This window comes from Alosa sapidissima, chromosome 14, assembly GCF_018492685.1.
Source record: "Alosa sapidissima isolate fAloSap1 chromosome 14, fAloSap1.pri, whole genome shotgun sequence".
NCBI lineage: Eukaryota > Metazoa > Chordata > Actinopteri > Clupeiformes > Clupeidae > Alosa > Alosa sapidissima.
This window is the reverse complement of record NC_055970.1, coordinates 21,359,353-21,375,475: the sequence shown is the minus strand read 5'-3', so window position 1 is coordinate 21,375,475 and position 16,123 is coordinate 21,359,353. Positions and strand designations below refer to the sequence as shown.

The window sequence follows — 16,123 nt, the reverse complement described above, 5'->3', positions numbered from 1 at the left end:
TAATCCAGACAGGCAAATCTTAGTAGACCTACGCCGTGAGGGCTTGATCATGAAAAAAAAATACACTTCATGACGTATTTCCGTTCAGGCTCACATGGTGTGTGTTGCACTCTGCGCTGGATAATTGATCTTCAACATTAGACCAGAGTCCGTCCCTAGACATTCTCTGATTAGACCAATATGTTCAAGATTGAGGGCCTTGGTCCTAAAATGGACCCAGAAGAGATGAAAAAGAAAATGAGGGAAGATGTAATTTCGTCCGTGAGGAACTTTTTGATATACGTCGCTCTTCTCAGAGTCAGTAGGTATCACCAAGGACTGATTTGCTAATGAGATGGCTAACATGTTTTCTTCTCACACTAACATTAACGTTAATAGCTCACTGAAGTGTCCGAACCTGGTCCGAAAACGTCTAGCAGCTATTCGGGTTGTGTTTCGTAATGTGACTTCTACCTGTTTTGACGAATGTAGCTAATGCGTTGCAAAGCAGGGAGATGAACTGATGAGCAGTCACTAGCGTCCCTAGCTAAGCTACTTAACGTTAACTAGCGAAGCTATGTCAACGTGAAACTACTTTGAGATTTAATAGATCATCGCTTAATGTTTTTTTATTTTATTTAGTGTTTATTTTCAGCTTTCCCTGAACTTAGGGGGCACTATTAGCCACACAACGAGGTCAGAGACATATACCGACAAGAAGACACGCCAAGGTTATTTGAAAACGTTCATGTTGCCTTACTAGTAGGCCTCTGAGCATTTTAGTTAGTTGGCTGAAACCGTGCGCAGTGTATCTTTTTGAAGCAATGAGAATGTTGAGAGTGACAGACAAAATAACCTAGCAGAATAAATGCACGTGTCCTTACCACCTGGAGCCTATGTGCGCTCTGCATTAGCATATTGCCATGACAGGTAGGGATGCACAATTATCGCAGTCGCAATATGAACCAACGCAATTATCTAACCGCAAAAGCTGCAAATAATCGTGCACAGTTAATCTGGTCACATTTGACATATTCATAATTCACCTTGACTGACACTTCTGATTGGTGGACATGCATAGTGTGTGAAGCACAGAACTTCTGATTGGAGAGCTTTACAGTCAATCAGGAGTGCTGTGCTTCTCCACCAGTCAGAAGTGATACAACCAAAGTCCTTTTAGGCAAGTCCCTCCACTCAGCGGCCATATTGCAACGCTTTTTGGGCACTTAACGGGCATCTATTTGGGCAGAAATGCACGTGACACCAATCTTGCTCCAGCGCCGAGATCACAACAAATGATTGGCACAATGTCTTCACAACACACCACATGATTGGCTCAATGTATTCACATGGTGACGTCACGGAAGGGCTGGGATATGTGAAGACAACTATTGGCGTTACAAACTAACCCCATGCATTTCTATGGAGGATTTTTTGAGTGCTGTGTCTCTTCATTAGAAAGTCTCTGGTACAACTTAGACCCTGTTCAGACTGCAGGCAAAAGTGGCCCAAATCTCAAATCTTGCCCAGATTTTTTTCAAATCAGATTTAGACCACTTCCATACGTGGTTCTGAATCAGACCCAGGTCTGATTTTTTTTTCAATGTGGCCGCAGTGTGAACAACCAATGTGGATTTGATGCGACTTTTACATCAGTCTACATCGATATTTGTCACAATTATCTTAGACCCCTTATTGGAATATCGAACTGAATCAATTCATTGACATTCAAAAATCATATTGCAGGCCCCAGCCGTGGCGCAACTGGCTGGGGCACCTGCACCGTACGCCGACAACCCGGGTTTGATTCCCGCCCCGTGGTCCTTTCCGGATCCCACCCCGACTCTCTCCCACTTACTTCCTGTCACTCTCCACTATCCTGTTGCATTAAAGGCATAAAAGCCCAAAAAAATATACGTAAAAAAAAAAAAAAAATCTTATTGCAATCACAATATCTGTCAGACTATTACAATTACAATAAGATATTTTCCCCAAATCGTGCAGCCCTACTATCTAAAATGGCCCAGACATACGTGTAAAGAATCATAATAGTGTTACACTTGTATTTTAACTCTGAACATTTGCAGATATGATTATAACCCTTAGCTTGTTGTCTTGTTTGTCATCTTGCATCCTCCCATTGACCTATTGTATTTGTCAGATGTCCATTAAAAGTGTCATAACTTCATAAACCAAAAGTCAAATGACATCAGCATAACTCTTTTTCCATGTCCTCAGTGCAATGAATCAGTTATGGCTGGATCATCAGCACTGATTAGACACACATTGACGGTCAATTCGGGTGTGATAATCACTTTTGCATTCTTGATTGACTGTAGCCTTTGTAATCATTTATGTTTGTTTTTTTTTTCAGCACCTTATGTTCTTAAGAAACTGGACAGCATATGAAGTTGCTCTAAGAAACTGAAGTCACTCGTATCCCATGTTTGGACGGCACAGAAACCAGAATCAAATGTGCGGAACAGCTGCAGTCAAGATCCTGCATAAACATACGAGCTGATTTGACAAACCTTATTCAGGGCACATCAAACTGCCCTCTGTCCGAACTAACTACATGTTGTGATGTGAATACTGTTGGTTATTTTGCCTTTTTTTTAATTTTGTATGAGCAACTGAATGTAATATTATTTTGGAATATTGTAATTACTGATGTTCATCTAACAGTTATTCGCACCACTTAAACAGCCAATTTCCTTTTTCTATTCTCAAAGAAAAAGAATGTCTTTATTGTTGCAGTTTGAGAAGACTGGCTGGCCTCCTGGTCACAGCAATAAATTTGTGGAGCAAGAATAACACTGCCTTTTGTTTTTCTTGATAAAAGATAAAAGATCAACCGGTCTTACAAGCAGCTGTTTTCAGTAAGAATGATTTCATGATGAAGACAATAAGAGTCCCTGTAAGCTTATCAAATAAGTACATAAAAAATACTCTATTATATGAAGTTTACTAACATGCAATTTCTGCTTTTCTCTCCCCTTTATTTTACAAAGGGCATTTACTGTATTTATATACAGTTTTATTCCACATTAAACTGAACATAAACAAATGTAAGTCCTACATGCACTGGAAAGCGCTTGGTGATGCTGGCTTACATGTAACAAACTGAAATGTAACCCACGTAACAAACATAAGATAATGTAATTTAATCTGGTATCCACCAAGGTGCAATTTCATTGCTGTAATGCAAAATGTTTTATCACACATTTGATTAACTGTAATACTGTATTACAGTGTAGGCCTTGGAAGGTGTAGGTTATAGTTTACCAAACTTGCAAACAGAGAGGCCTTATTTAATTGACAGAGAAAGTATTAGGCCTAGGTTGGCCATTTTTGCCTAGTTATCAAATTAGTTTTAGATTTTGCACTTTACCCATCGTTTAAATCTGGTAGTTGTACCCATGATCTTAATGAAACTGTAATCATACCATGCCTTTTAGTATTTTGTAGCTGTGATTTAGATACATTTTAATGGAAAATGAAACATCATGCATCTCCACCTCGACTCCAGTACAGACGATGGCGATATTTCACGACATCACCGAAAAGGGTGCTTCAGTAGTATTTTCGACCCCGTGGGTAGCCTAGGGCAGAGCCAGAGCCCGTATTTTTGATAGGCTACAAGCCATACACTAGGCTACTAGAACTCGCTGAGTATTTATACGCATATTTTATACATTATGATGTACACCTAGACCTACTTGTTTGTAAGATATTGATAATTAACGCATTGTGTACGTGACACTGGTTAGTTCGCGGCGTTGACTGACGTTACGTTAACTTAAATGTAGACATAATTATGCTAAACTAAAGTAGGCCTATCTTTGCTATAACTTTTCACCCTTTTACAACAGTAATCTAGAGCGGAGCTCTGTTCTAGATTATTTGACCGTAACCCCCAATTTTGGAAATTTCACCTCTTGTGCTACCTAGCAACGTCAACGAGTGAAATGTGTTCAGGACCAATCTATGGGACCAATAACGTTACATAGCAACTGAACTGAGGTTTTGCTAACTTTAAAACTATATTTTCACCCGACTGCTGAGGCAGGCCAACGATGATTACAGATAACAGAGAAATGGACCCATCTGACTCGCAATTTAGCCTAAATTTGGAAGATGAGTCTGCAATTAATACACCAACGACGAAAAACGACGTTAACGTCATACCTGTTGGCGTGAAATCAACTGTTCGGTCTGCGGTTGTGAAAGAGGAAGAATTACATAAACTGGAATTAGCTCAACCAAATTCTCTGACAGAAAATACACTGAAGCAAACGCGATGGGCTGTGAAGTGCTTAAAAGATTGGTTGGAACAACAAGAAATGAAAGTGGACTTTGTAAATATTTCGAAGGAGCAACTTAATCTAATATTACGTCAGTTTTATGCGTCTGTTCTTAATTTAAACGGTGAATCCTACAGCATTAGCAGCTACTTGGGACTACGCTCAGGAGTCTACAGGTATCTTAATGACCCTCCACTGAACCGATCCTGGAATATGACAGACCCCGAGTTCAGGTCTTCAAACAATGTGTTTATCGGACTCATAAAAACAATGAAACGGAATGCTAAAGACAAGATCAGCCACCCTACGTCAATCTCTCCATCAGATTTGAAAATCATCCGTGAATCTCATGCATGTAACCCCAGCCATCCAAGAGGCCTCCTAAATAAAGTGTGGTTTGATATTCAACTTCATTTCGGATGGTTAGGTAAAAAGGGTAACAGAATGTTAACGGAAAAATCATTTGCATTTAATACCGACGAAATAGGAAGGAAATACTGCACTCTGGCATTCAATTTTATAACGAAAAACCATAAAGACATAAAGGACAGTGAGAACAACCGTCGGCGTATGTTTGCCAGGCCAGGAGATCCACTGTGCCCAGTGGCATCGTTAGAGAAATACATCCGCAAGATGCCACCAAATTCACCAGCCTTTTTTTTGAATCCCCAGAAGAATGTCTTTGAAGTAGACCCAGTGTGGTACAGCACAATTGCCCTTGGGGTCAATCAAATCGCCTCAGTGCTATCACGGATATGCCGAGAGGCTGGAATTGAGCAGATATACACCAACTCTTGCTTGCGAAGGACAAAAGCTAACCTCCCGCCTGATGTTGCTCCTCAATCATATGAGATCGTTTCTGTCAATGGACACAGGTAAACCAGATTCATGTAACAGATCTAGGCTACTGAAACAATGGGTTTCTATTCCACCATATTTGACAATACTGCCATCCATTGAAATTATCTTCCTACACACACACACACACACACACAACAATTGATGAGTCCCATTTTTTTTTTTTTTTTTTAGCAATTTGTCAAGTAAAGCTTACATGATAACTAAAAGTTTTTGTATACTGGACATGTTCACTTAGGCCTACTTGAATAGATAACTAAAACAGTGCAAAATGAATCCACAGGGCTGTGTCTGTAAGTTTTACTTATAGCACATTTTCTATGCACAGTGCAACCCAAATCGCTGTTGTGATGTTTGCTGCACAACTTTGAAATGGCCTTCGTAAGAAACTGGGAAGACTATAGGCTACATTAAATTATTATTAGGCCTAGGCCTACTCTCAGAAAATGTGTGTTTGTTGGTTATCACTGCCTTCAAATCAAAACACAAAGTTTACAACTTGCACGCAGATGTTGGTTATGGGAAAACAAAAGAGTGTAGCCTAGGATGATTTTTTAGCATTTAAACTTGGGTGCACAGTCTGTTACAGCCAGCCAGGCTAGATGCAACACCATCAGTCAAAGGGGCTAGTGTCTAGGGTTATTTATTAACAAAAACAATAATAATAATACAAGTAAGGAATTTTAAGGAAAAAAAGACAATAAACGAAGTCGAAAATGACGATGAGACATAGCCTACGTTAACACGTGGCCGGCTATTTTCATAAACAGACATTTCACCCTCTCCATTTTCAAAAATAACACGTGCACACCTGTCAGTTTTCAGAAAAGTTTTCATTTACACTAACCTGTGTATATATGCCATCAAGAGCATGCCAAACCTGTAGTGTAACGAGAAGCTCAAGCCCAAGTTAGCCAATCAGAATCCCGAAAATAACAACAACAGCAACAAATCACTTCGTCTTTCTCTTTTGAACTGTATTTGCAAATGCAAACAGACGAGAGATAGATAGATAGATAGATAGATAGATACTTTATTGATCCCCAAGGGGAAATTCAAGGTCTCAGTAGCATACAGACATCACACACAACATTTAAACGTATGCCTACAGTATAAAAAGTAATATAAGTATATATATATATATATATATATATATATATATATAAACACAACAATAACAGTGTCAAACACAACATATGCCAATTGTCCAGCTTGCCTGTGTCTACATTCTAAAACTATGAACCACTCAAAACAGCACAATGGTCAAAGTGCTTTAGAGAAGAGAGTTGAATCACAGCAATAGCAAGTAAAGTTTACTATCCATTTACACATTGGAATTTTGTTTTCCACTGCACAGGTTCATGGATTTTCCTGGCCACTTCCTAGAGGTTTTTCAGGAGCTGAACAACCAGCGTGCCCAGAATCGTCTGTGTGATTGCATCGTTGCCGTGGGGAACCGGTACTTCAGTGCACACCGCTCTGTCCTGGCGGCTAGCAGCTCCTACTTCCGTTCTCTTCTATGCAACTCGGACACTAGTGTTGTCCAGCAGTATGTTGTGGGCCCTGATGGGAACATGAGACTCCTGCAGCTGGACTCAGAGGTGGTGACCCCTGAGGCAATCTCAGCACTGCTGGATATGATGTACTCCTCCAAACTCTTGCTGGACATGTCCCACATCACAGACCTGCTGCTAGCTGCCTCATACCTGCACCTTACTGCTGTAGTCAAAGTCTGCAAGGAAAAGGTCAATTCAAACACTTTGCCCACGTCGAACTCCGGAGGTCACGCTGCCGCATCGACACCCAGCCATCAGGAACATGAGGCCACTAATGGCAGCAGTAAGGTTGAGCAGCGGGAGCCGACGCAGGCTTTTGTCAGACCTGGTCAGAAGCGGGCGGCCTGCGAACAGCAGTATGGCCACAAAGGCCATCGGCTCAAGTCGCCTGGAAATAAATGCCGGAAGTTTAATAGTGGCTCTGAAATCGTCAAGTCTGGGGCAGTGGTCTCTGCTGGTTCCTCTGAACCTAACTTTAGCCCGGCGTCAGAAAACGGCTCTGCCTGTTTAGAGGTGTATGAGTTTGAGTATGAGGTGCCGTCTGAGGCCAATAGCCCTAATCTTGAAAAAGGGTTGCAGACTGGGGATGCTAATGGATTAATCCTTAAAGTTGAAGATGAGGAGCCATCAATTGTAGAGGTGAAATACGAAAGCAACATCTCACCAACAAGATGGGAGGCAGCAGAGTCTGCTGTCCAGATAGATATGAAGAAAAAGTTTATGAACAGTGCAGTTACTGAAGGACCGTCGAAGACCACAGGCTGCAGTGAGGACCGACAGACTACCAGTCAGCTAACTGACAAAGTACTCCATAGCAGACGTAACATCACCATCTATGAGACAAAAGGGGCATTGCATGAACTCGGTGTAGGTCAAGGCCTGGGTGCTAACCAAAGCCTGGGCTTGACTCGGCCTATCATTCCTAAAGCCAGAAAGGTAGGTAGGATCTCCAGGATGGGTTCTGGTTCCAACTCAGTCACTGCTGTGAGAGAGGTCAGCAGGACCACACACAGTGCTGAACTGGCAGCTTCCACCTCATCAATCTCAGTGAAGCCTGCCTCAGTGGGGGCAGGAGATGCTATTATCTTGCAGTTAGCAAAGGGAGGGTCAGGTGCTATCCTGAGGGCTGTGGGGCAAAATTCACACACTACTGTGCAAGCCCCTATCATGAACCCCCCCAGACAGCCCTCAAGACGGACTACCAGGGCAATTAAGCCAAAACTACCAGGCTACTGACTCATTGTTTATTAGAATTGTTACTTGCACAAACACTTTTGTGTTTCTGGAACTTATAGGTTCCTGGGTGTGAAGACCCAGGTGGAGTGCATGTGTTCTGATCTTAAGCTAGATAACTACTATAAAATGGGACAGACTTGTGCAAAGATTATGTTCCTACTGATATGTATTTTTTTCCTTTGCATTTAATAGGGTGTACAGCTAGGTCCAGTGTAACCCATGAATACTAAACAAAGACCAGTCATCAACATAGTAAGGTAGGGTAGACTTCAACTCAGTTCTTGCCAACACATAATATAAGCTAGACCAGGGACTGTTTCTCTACATTGATTGTCACCTCATCTTGCTGCACTCAGGGGGCCTTCAGTGGTGATATTCCAGACCTATCTGCAATCTCTGCCCATCTGACTAAGGATTGCCCACACCCTCAGCTACACTGCATGTCATTTTGCCTTAGTAGATTTATGATTTGGTTTATGAAGTGCCAGTTTTGCTCTCATATCCAGAGTGATTGTTGACATGGCCTCAATCAGATCCTCTTCCTTGCTGTAACTCTCGTAGCTTGACAGCAGTGAGCAGGGATTGTACCTCAGACTGCTGAAGGTCCCTTGAGACATCACGGCACATATAATTGACCGCTTAAAAAGAGAAGAGAGATGAAAGACTGTGATGAGTGGCATCATTTCATTCGTTCAAATGATTTGATTCTAGAAAGGCAGGTGAACTGTGTACCATGCATAGTGCTGGGAAGTGCAGGGCCAGTGTCCTAATGTAGTGGGGTGAGTTTGTAGTTAGATGTGGTTTGTAGTTATATTGGCATGCTTGTAGAATGCTTACAAAAGGATGATGAAGTCATTAAAGCAGTGAGTAATTATCTCCATATGTTCGTGTTACTGTAGGTAGAGGATAGGTTTTGAATGTAATGTTGTTTTGTTTAAGCTTACTTTTTCTTAGCTTTTTTTGTATCCAGTTTAAAGTTGGACATTAATACTAAGGAACTCATTGATGAGTGTGTTATACTGTTTTTTTTATCTCCACTCTATGTTGTTCTTGAGGATATCCTGTTATTTGATCTGATACATTTCTGTTTGACATCACAAAACAGTACAAATGTCTGTGGTGAACAGTTGGCAGAAATCCTGCACTTGCCTACTTGCTCTTTCAAAAGGACTTCCAAATGTTTGGCCACATGAACCTTTGCTGAAGTAAACACAGACCTTTTTGTGGCATGTAGACTGATGGGAACTCAAGTCAGTGAAGTGGCGTCCTCACCTTAGTCAGTTTATTAACAGAAAGGATGGTGTTGCTTAAGGAGATAACTAGGCCTACATTCCATTTGATATGAGTTGTATTTTAAGGTGAATTTTGAGTGTCTGTTTAAGTGTACTGCCTGTATTGCCTTAAATATTAGTAGTGATAACAGATAAATAATCCACGTATTACAAGTATTAAAGTATTTTCACAAGCTTGTTTTAAGTTCACTGAGGTGTTTAAAACACAAAATATGGTGCTTTTGAAATCTGGTTTCAAGGTAAAACTTAATCCCTTAATCCCTCGTTGACTCTAGACTGCATCTCAATTGAGATTGAGAGTTGGTCTGGAAAGGAGTTTTACAAGACCAAGACCTCCATATTGTGGGGAAAGTCCATACAAGTCGATTTACCGAATGCAATGCAAAAGGAAGGAGTCCATCGAAGCTTAGTTCCAAAAAATCACGTATACTTTGCTGTTTGTGGCAGTTTGGTCAAATATCAGTTAATAATAGTTTGTAAAAACGTTGTCCCATACAACAACAAACTTTCCTCCTTGAGCTGAACTCAAATTACTCCAGAATTTCGCTTTAAAGACATAAGATAAGATTCCCTACCCGCAGCATCAAGAACAGTATCAATCCAGTCAGAGAGGAGACAGATGTATGTGATTTTGGGAACTCTGTGATGAATGGAAATGAAATATATGACGATCGAAAACTCATGAGAACGCACAATCTGGACATTTTATCTGGACATTTTATCATAACTCGGTTGCCGCTTTGGGTCGAATCAGTGACGCTTGCAAGTCAGCTCAAAACCAGGCCATTTCCGTGGGTCTATCACTAGGTGGCGGTCTCGCCAGGTCTCGCTGATCACTTCCCGGAAAGTTTACAGGCAACACTTCATATTTCATGAAAGACGTTTTATCTCCATTTCTAGAAAAAAACTGTGATTTTGATAAAAACTAGCCACTGTTTAGCTTGGGATTTCTCAGGAACAGAGGCGTGTAGAAATACACGGTTTGCACCCACTGAGAGCTTAAAGTCTCACCTTTTAAACGAGCCATTGTATGTGTTCATAGCTATAAAACAGAATATGCTGTGGCTGTACAAAAATCTAGAGTGCTGGCACTCTAGGACAAAGCTTCCGAAAACAGCTTGGCATTCAATGAGTTAATAATGTTGTTAGTGTGTATTATTTATAGTCACACAAATCAGTTTTACAGTTACAAATTGTGACGCACATACAATACATGAGACACTTTTGATGTCCAAGGTGATACTAAAGTCTGTGTACCTGCTGTAGGACAGCTTTGTGTATGTAGAACATTAATTTGTCACTAGAAATTTACAATGGTAAAATATTTGTAACTGTAGGATGATTTGTAACAGTAGCTATGACAGATCTGTATCCATAGAATAGATTTGTAAGTGTAGTACATATTTGTGATATTGACAATTACTTGTACAAATCATTTTCACAGTTACAAATAATTTGTATAGTTGTGATACACACAGAAAACTTTTGGGTCTGATTTGATACCATACAGAGAAGCCTGCAGGTCTGTGTGCAGATGGATGGAGGTCCAGCAAGAGGCACTGCTGAGCTGATGTGGGATGAGTCTGCTGGTTAGTTATCAAAAAAGCTGTCTGCTAACTGCAGTCTGTGTGTGTGTCATGTATCCTCTCTGAGTCTTACAGAACACATCAGTGATCCAGCTGAATGACTCAACCAACTGCTGCCATGCAAACCCTTCCCTCTCTGTATATGATGCCCCTATTGAGGTCTGTGTCTGAAGGCGATTTCATTACAGCAGGAGCTACTCAGTACTCTTGGTTGTTTTGCATCTCCATCAAACAGTAACAGTACTTCTGGCCCACAACCTGCTTTAAAGAGACGTTTAGGACCGGTGTGCTTATGACCGGTGATTTTACAGTAATACACTGGAGGAGATGTTGAATTTCTTGGGTCAGGAACGGTTCAATGTCTTGGGTTGGTTGGGAACTTCCTATCAGAATATATGTATTTTCTTTTCTCTTTTCTTCTTTTAACTAATTTTGTTGAATTGTGGACCTTATGGTGTTCTTATGGATGCAGGTGCCAATTAACTATGGTCTGATATCATGTCTTTTTGGTTTGTCTGTTCTTTCTGAATGCCATGTATCTGATGCACCCTTGGGTGAGATGACATCATATGATTCACCTGTGAGCCTTTGTTTGAAAAAACATTCCTTCTTGAGCCTCTTTGAAAAAACATTCCTTCTGGTGTTAAGCGAGCCTGCTTCACCACTGGTTGTGAACTTCCCACAGCGGCCAAACATCTCACTGCTTTACCCTCATAACCAGCAATCTAGCTGCAGTGTTATGAACACACGAGGGTGCACCACAACCACCTTACCGATAAGTAAGAACTAGCAACAGCAACAGACACCCTTATGGGCTTTTCACTGGGGTTATCGGGTGGGCACTAATACATCATCATGATTAAAGATTTATCATTTGAGATACACCACTTTTTATGCTTTTCCACATCACTACAAAGCAAATGCCTCATACTGGGGCACGAGTATGAGTCAGTCAGGGGGGGGGGGGGGAGTACAGTCACTACCATGGTATAAATGAGGGTGTCAGGGCACGAGTAGAGAGTCAGTCACTACCAGGATATAAATGAAGTTGTCAGGTTGAGTAGAGTCAGTCACTACCAGGGTATAAATGAGGGTGTCGAGGCACGAGTCAGTCACTAGGGTATAAATAAGGGTGTGGGGGTGAGTAGAATCAGTCTTTATCCCCAAGGGGAAATTCATGAATAGTGTGAAGTGGCTTTAAATCAGCCATTTATCTCCATCAAGTCCAACAAGAACAGGCAGATGTCTATTCCAATAAAGGTGGTTTATTGTCACACACACACACACACATGCACGCATGCATACACACACACACACTCACCCAGTGGACTGAACATGAAACCATGATGGCTGTAGCCATCACTACTGAAGCTGTGTCTGGACGCACAGCAATAATAAAGAAATCACCGAAATTGTATCTCTTACTGTATGTTATTCTATTGCTGTAAATCAGTTTGGATAAAAGAGTCTACCAAATAAATAAGCATAAATGTAAATACAGTAAGTGTACATTACATTTATGATTTTCAGGATAAAACCTAATCCCGTTTACGATCATCAAAGCAAAATGTATGTATTGATCTGAATGGCCAAGTGGGTAATCTCATTTGTTTTTCCTGACAAAGCAGATCAGAGGCAACAAACTTGACAGCACAACTCTGACTCATCATCAACATTCAATTTGCTTGATATGACATACGCAAAACAATCCCTTGACCCTTAGTTGCGCATTGTAAAATATTGCTGTACAATGAAACTGAGAGAAAGAGGCCATGATTAAATGTTTTGAAATTATTTTATTTGAGCTCTACAAAAAAGCCGTATGCGCAGAAGGGAGTGACCACTGACACAAGTACTGTTATGGATGTGGCTGTCATATGTGTGTCTCTTCAGGTTCTAGGCAATAACTTAAACCCTCAGTCTTGTCCCCAGTAGTTCCATGTGAGTGGCTCTTAACCACATGCTTCCATGTTTCCATCACATCAGGAATTGAAATTCATGGGAGGAAGTGCTTATTTTGAAAGTCAGCATCAACAAACAAACATCTTCAAAATGAACAATGGCTCCGCTTTGTGCAAATAAACAATTAAGGCCCATATCAAGAGATCAATAATATTGGCTATATTTGAATCATTGTTATCTTAAGTCCTTAGTTTAATTTCTACATTCATTCAGTGTTCCAGTTTAATAATTATCTTTCCAAAAGATAGAGACCCTAATAGTGTTATTTCACTTTAAGAGTCAACATTGTTTTGGAAAAGTTTGGTGAACAAGGCAATTTGAAAAAACAAAATTGAATGTCCGCACTTCGTCTGATTAAGAGTGTGTAGCTCGAAAACGTTCACTTGGTGAAATTAAAGAAAAAGCAAAACGGGAGCAAGTGTGCGGACATTCAATTTTGTTTTTTGATTGTCTGACCCTTTTGTCCTGCACCTGCGTTTTGGATGTGCGCACCTCTACCTTAGCTACCGAACAAGGCAATTTGGACATTCTAGGCTTACACCAAAGATGTTTTGGCCCAAACTCTTTGTTTTCCCTAGATTTAAAACAAAACATCACCATGACAACTTAAGATGGAATGTTTATTTACAGAAGTCTAACTTCATTCCAAATTTCACTTAATTTCCAATGTTGAAGATGTTTGAGCGCTCTGCGCTAAAAACTTTGCATAACTCTTACACAGAGGTTCCAGGGAAAGAGGCATCCTCCAGGGCAAGGCCAATGTCTCGTTCAACACTACAGTGGCAGAAATACAAGCCAGGAGTGACCATGGATCAGCAGCGAACTGAGAGGCGTGAGAATCTCACTCCTCAAGAGAGAGAAGAACTGGAGGAGAAGAGAAGGAAGAAGCTGCTTGGTTTTTTCAGCCGGCGGGAGGCTGCAAAAGACAAATCAAATTTCGTAGGCAATATCAGTATATCAGTATTTGAGAAGGCAGTAATGACAGAGACCATGCTGTTTGGAATGATGGGTGATGTGTCTACCCATCTGAACTTGTCATGTTAGTATCATGTCTTCAGCACTCTCATCGAGCACCAAGGGTTCAGTTCACTCATTTCAAATACGAGTCCTCATCTAATATGAGAAGTTAAATATGTCTATCCACACAGACCAAAACCTGCCACGTGAGGCCAAGGAGAGACCTCAGCTGGCCAAGGAGGATGGGAGGAAGAGCCCATCACAGCTGTCCGTTAATGGACACAGAGATAAGATGCCTGTATATCATCTGAGATTCCAGCCGGTGTGCAGGGATGTGCAGCGGACCCTGCAGCCTGGGAGGTTTGAGGACGTAACCCCAGCAGAGAGGGACCAGTTGGAGGAGCAGAGGAGGAAGAGGCTGCTTGATTGGTTCAAACGTAGGGGCCTCACTGTCCAAAACACTTTCATTAATTAATCAAGAATATATTTTATTTTGTTGTTTGCTCTTCTCTTAGTTTATAGAGACAGCAGAAAGAGTAATATTGTATTTGGCGTTGAGGAGTATTTGTATTTTGCAAGTGTTTATATTTTGCTATACAGATTTGTATAAGGCGTAAGACGGTGTCTTCACATTATTCATTTTTTTTTTAATAACATCTAAAATTTGGACTTGGGAATTATTATAGGAATTATTCCACAACACCTATATGTTTCAGAGTGAACAAGGCCTAGAAGACTGTTCATTTTAAAAATACACATAGTCCCAAAGTCCCAGATATCTGAAGATGCACAACAGCCAATCAAGATGCTGTGGTTTCATTTGAACTTGTCAAATTGACGGCACAATTCCTATTCAGCGACTCACTCACACATTGGGAAAGGATGCTCTCTAGTGGAGAAAAAGGATGCTGCATGTTTGTGAGGGCCACGTTGGCTCACACGCAAGGCAAGGCATATTTATTTGTATAGCGCATTTCATACACGTGGCAATTCAATGTGCTTCACACATGATAAATGACAATAATAAAAGTAAGATGTAAAATATATATATGTACATGAAACACCAACAGGGAGGCAGTTTAAAAGTAAATGAGAGAATAAAAAAGAAATGAAAAACATAAAAGCTTAAAAAACAATGTGCATTAAGAAAAGTTTGGTCTTAACTTTCGTTTTAAAAGTGGCTATAGTTGGGGCGTTTTTGATGGTCTCTGGAAGCTGGTTCCAGAGATGGACGCCATAGTGGCTAAAAGTAGCTTCACCCTGCTTTGTTCTGTTTAAGTATATAAGTATAAGTATGTATACTCTTCTGATCCCGTGAGGGAAATTTGGTCTCTGCATTTATCCCAATCCGTGAATTAGTGAAACACAGCACACAGTGAGGTGAAGCACACACTAATCCTGGCACAGTGAGCTGCCTGCTACAGTGGCGCTCGGGGAGCAGTGAGGGGTTTGGTGCCTTGCTCAAGGGCACTTCAGCCATACTGGCCGGGGTTCGAACTGGCAACCCTTCGGTTACAAGTCCGAAGCGCTAACCAGTAGGCCACGGCTGCCCCATCTGATGGTCGGTTTCAGTAGTAGTTGTTTATGTTGTGATCTAAGGGACCTTGTTTGGGAATACTGTTATAACATGTCATGTAAGTAGTTTGGCCAAACCCCCTTCAAAGACTTAAAAACAAGCAGAAGAGCTTTAAAATCAATTCTGTAACTGATTGGGAGCCAGTGCAGGGACTTTAAGATTGGGGTGATGTGATCTCTCCTTTTTGCTTTAGTGAGGACCCTGGCTGCACTGTTAAGAATCCATTTGTTCACCTTAAATGTGAAAAACACAGGATGTGTTTGTATTTTGAAGCCATTTTATATACATTGTTATTTGATTGTCATGCTTTAAGTCATTACTGCACAAATGAAGTACCCATCACTCTCTCTCTCTGTCTGTCACACACACCACACCTATATAATCTCATACATTTAGCATGTATTAATGTCATACATGTTTTCAATCCATATAGTTACATTTGGTCTCTATTATTGATGACAATTCACTGCAACATGAAATATTGCAACTTTTATTATTTTGTTTTCAAACTGCTTGATTGCTTATTTCTCCTCTCTTGTCCTCTGTTAGTTCTTCTGGGTCCTTGACTGAGATGTCTGTATACAGCACTAATTCCGTATCTGAAGAAAGGGGGGGGGGGGGGGGATAAAGGAATATTTAGAAAGTGCAATTCATACACATTGGAAATTCAACATTTTTCTGGCTACAGTTGGAGCACCCATCAGATTTCTCTCCAGTTATCTAATCTGAGATGGCTGTCACGGATTTTACTGTAGTTTTTGCAGAGATTGGCATGGTGTTATTTCAGTTAGCCTATTAGCTGGTTTGATTTGCATTG

At 40.8% G+C, this 16,123-nt stretch overlaps 2 protein-coding genes and 1 long non-coding RNA gene across 8 annotated transcripts in view; 2 read left to right on the top strand and 1 right to left on the bottom strand.

Annotated features, from left to right (window-relative positions):
- Positions 1 to 16,123, bottom strand: part of LOC121681649 — a 108,693-nt gene that overhangs the window by 82,262 nt on the left and 10,308 nt on the right. The window contains exon 2 of the long non-coding RNA XR_006022227.1: positions 5,985 to 5,988. This is a non-coding gene — a long non-coding RNA (uncharacterized LOC121681649). The remainder of the gene's footprint in view (positions 1 to 5,984; positions 5,989 to 16,123) is intronic.
- Positions 73 to 2,793, top strand: tomm5 (translocase of outer mitochondrial membrane 5 homolog (yeast)). The gene is made up of 2 exons (XM_042061498.1): positions 73 to 301; positions 2,354 to 2,793. The coding sequence occupies exons 1-2, from the start codon at positions 181 to 183 to the stop codon at positions 2,386 to 2,388; spliced, it is 156 nt and encodes a 51-aa protein (XP_041917432.1). The 5' UTR covers positions 73 to 180; the 3' UTR covers positions 2,389 to 2,793.
- On the top strand, positions 3,588 to 14,221 carry LOC121681645. Of its 6 annotated transcripts, XR_006022226.1 has the most exons (5): positions 3,588 to 5,158; positions 6,499 to 7,633; positions 8,126 to 8,190; positions 13,495 to 13,812; positions 13,922 to 14,221. XR_006022226.1 is itself a non-coding variant. In XM_042061496.1 (4 exons), exons 1-3 carry the CDS (start codon positions 4,056 to 4,058, stop codon positions 8,147 to 8,149), a joined length of 2,262 nt encoding a protein of 753 aa, XP_041917430.1. In that variant the 5' UTR covers positions 3,588 to 4,055; the 3' UTR covers positions 8,150 to 8,190; positions 10,736 to 11,205. The 6 variants fall into 6 exon arrangements, 3 of the variants coding, with proteins under 3 accessions (XP_041917430.1, XP_041917429.1, XP_041917428.1); XM_042061496.1 differs by lacking the exons at positions 13,495 to 13,812; positions 13,922 to 14,221 and adding an exon at positions 10,736 to 11,205; XM_042061495.1 differs by lacking the exons at positions 13,495 to 13,812; positions 13,922 to 14,221 and adding an exon at positions 8,290 to 9,834.

Bases quoted from the DNA above. Each gene is read 5' to 3' on its own strand.
- tomm5 (XM_042061498.1), top strand. From the start codon at position 181: ATGTTCAAGATTGAGGGCCTTGGTCCTAAAATGGACCCAGAAGAGATG. The intron at 302-2,353 runs GTAGGTATCACC...TTTTTTTTTCAG, and splicing joins CGTCGCTCTTCTCAGAGTCA to CACCTTATGTTCTTAAGAAA.
- LOC121681645 (XM_042061494.1), top strand. From the start codon at position 4,056: ATGATTACAGATAACAGAGAAATGGACCCATCTGACTCGCAATTTAGC. The intron at 5,159-6,498 runs GTAAACCAGATT...TCCACTGCACAG, and splicing joins GTTTCTGTCAATGGACACAG to GTTCATGGATTTTCCTGGCC.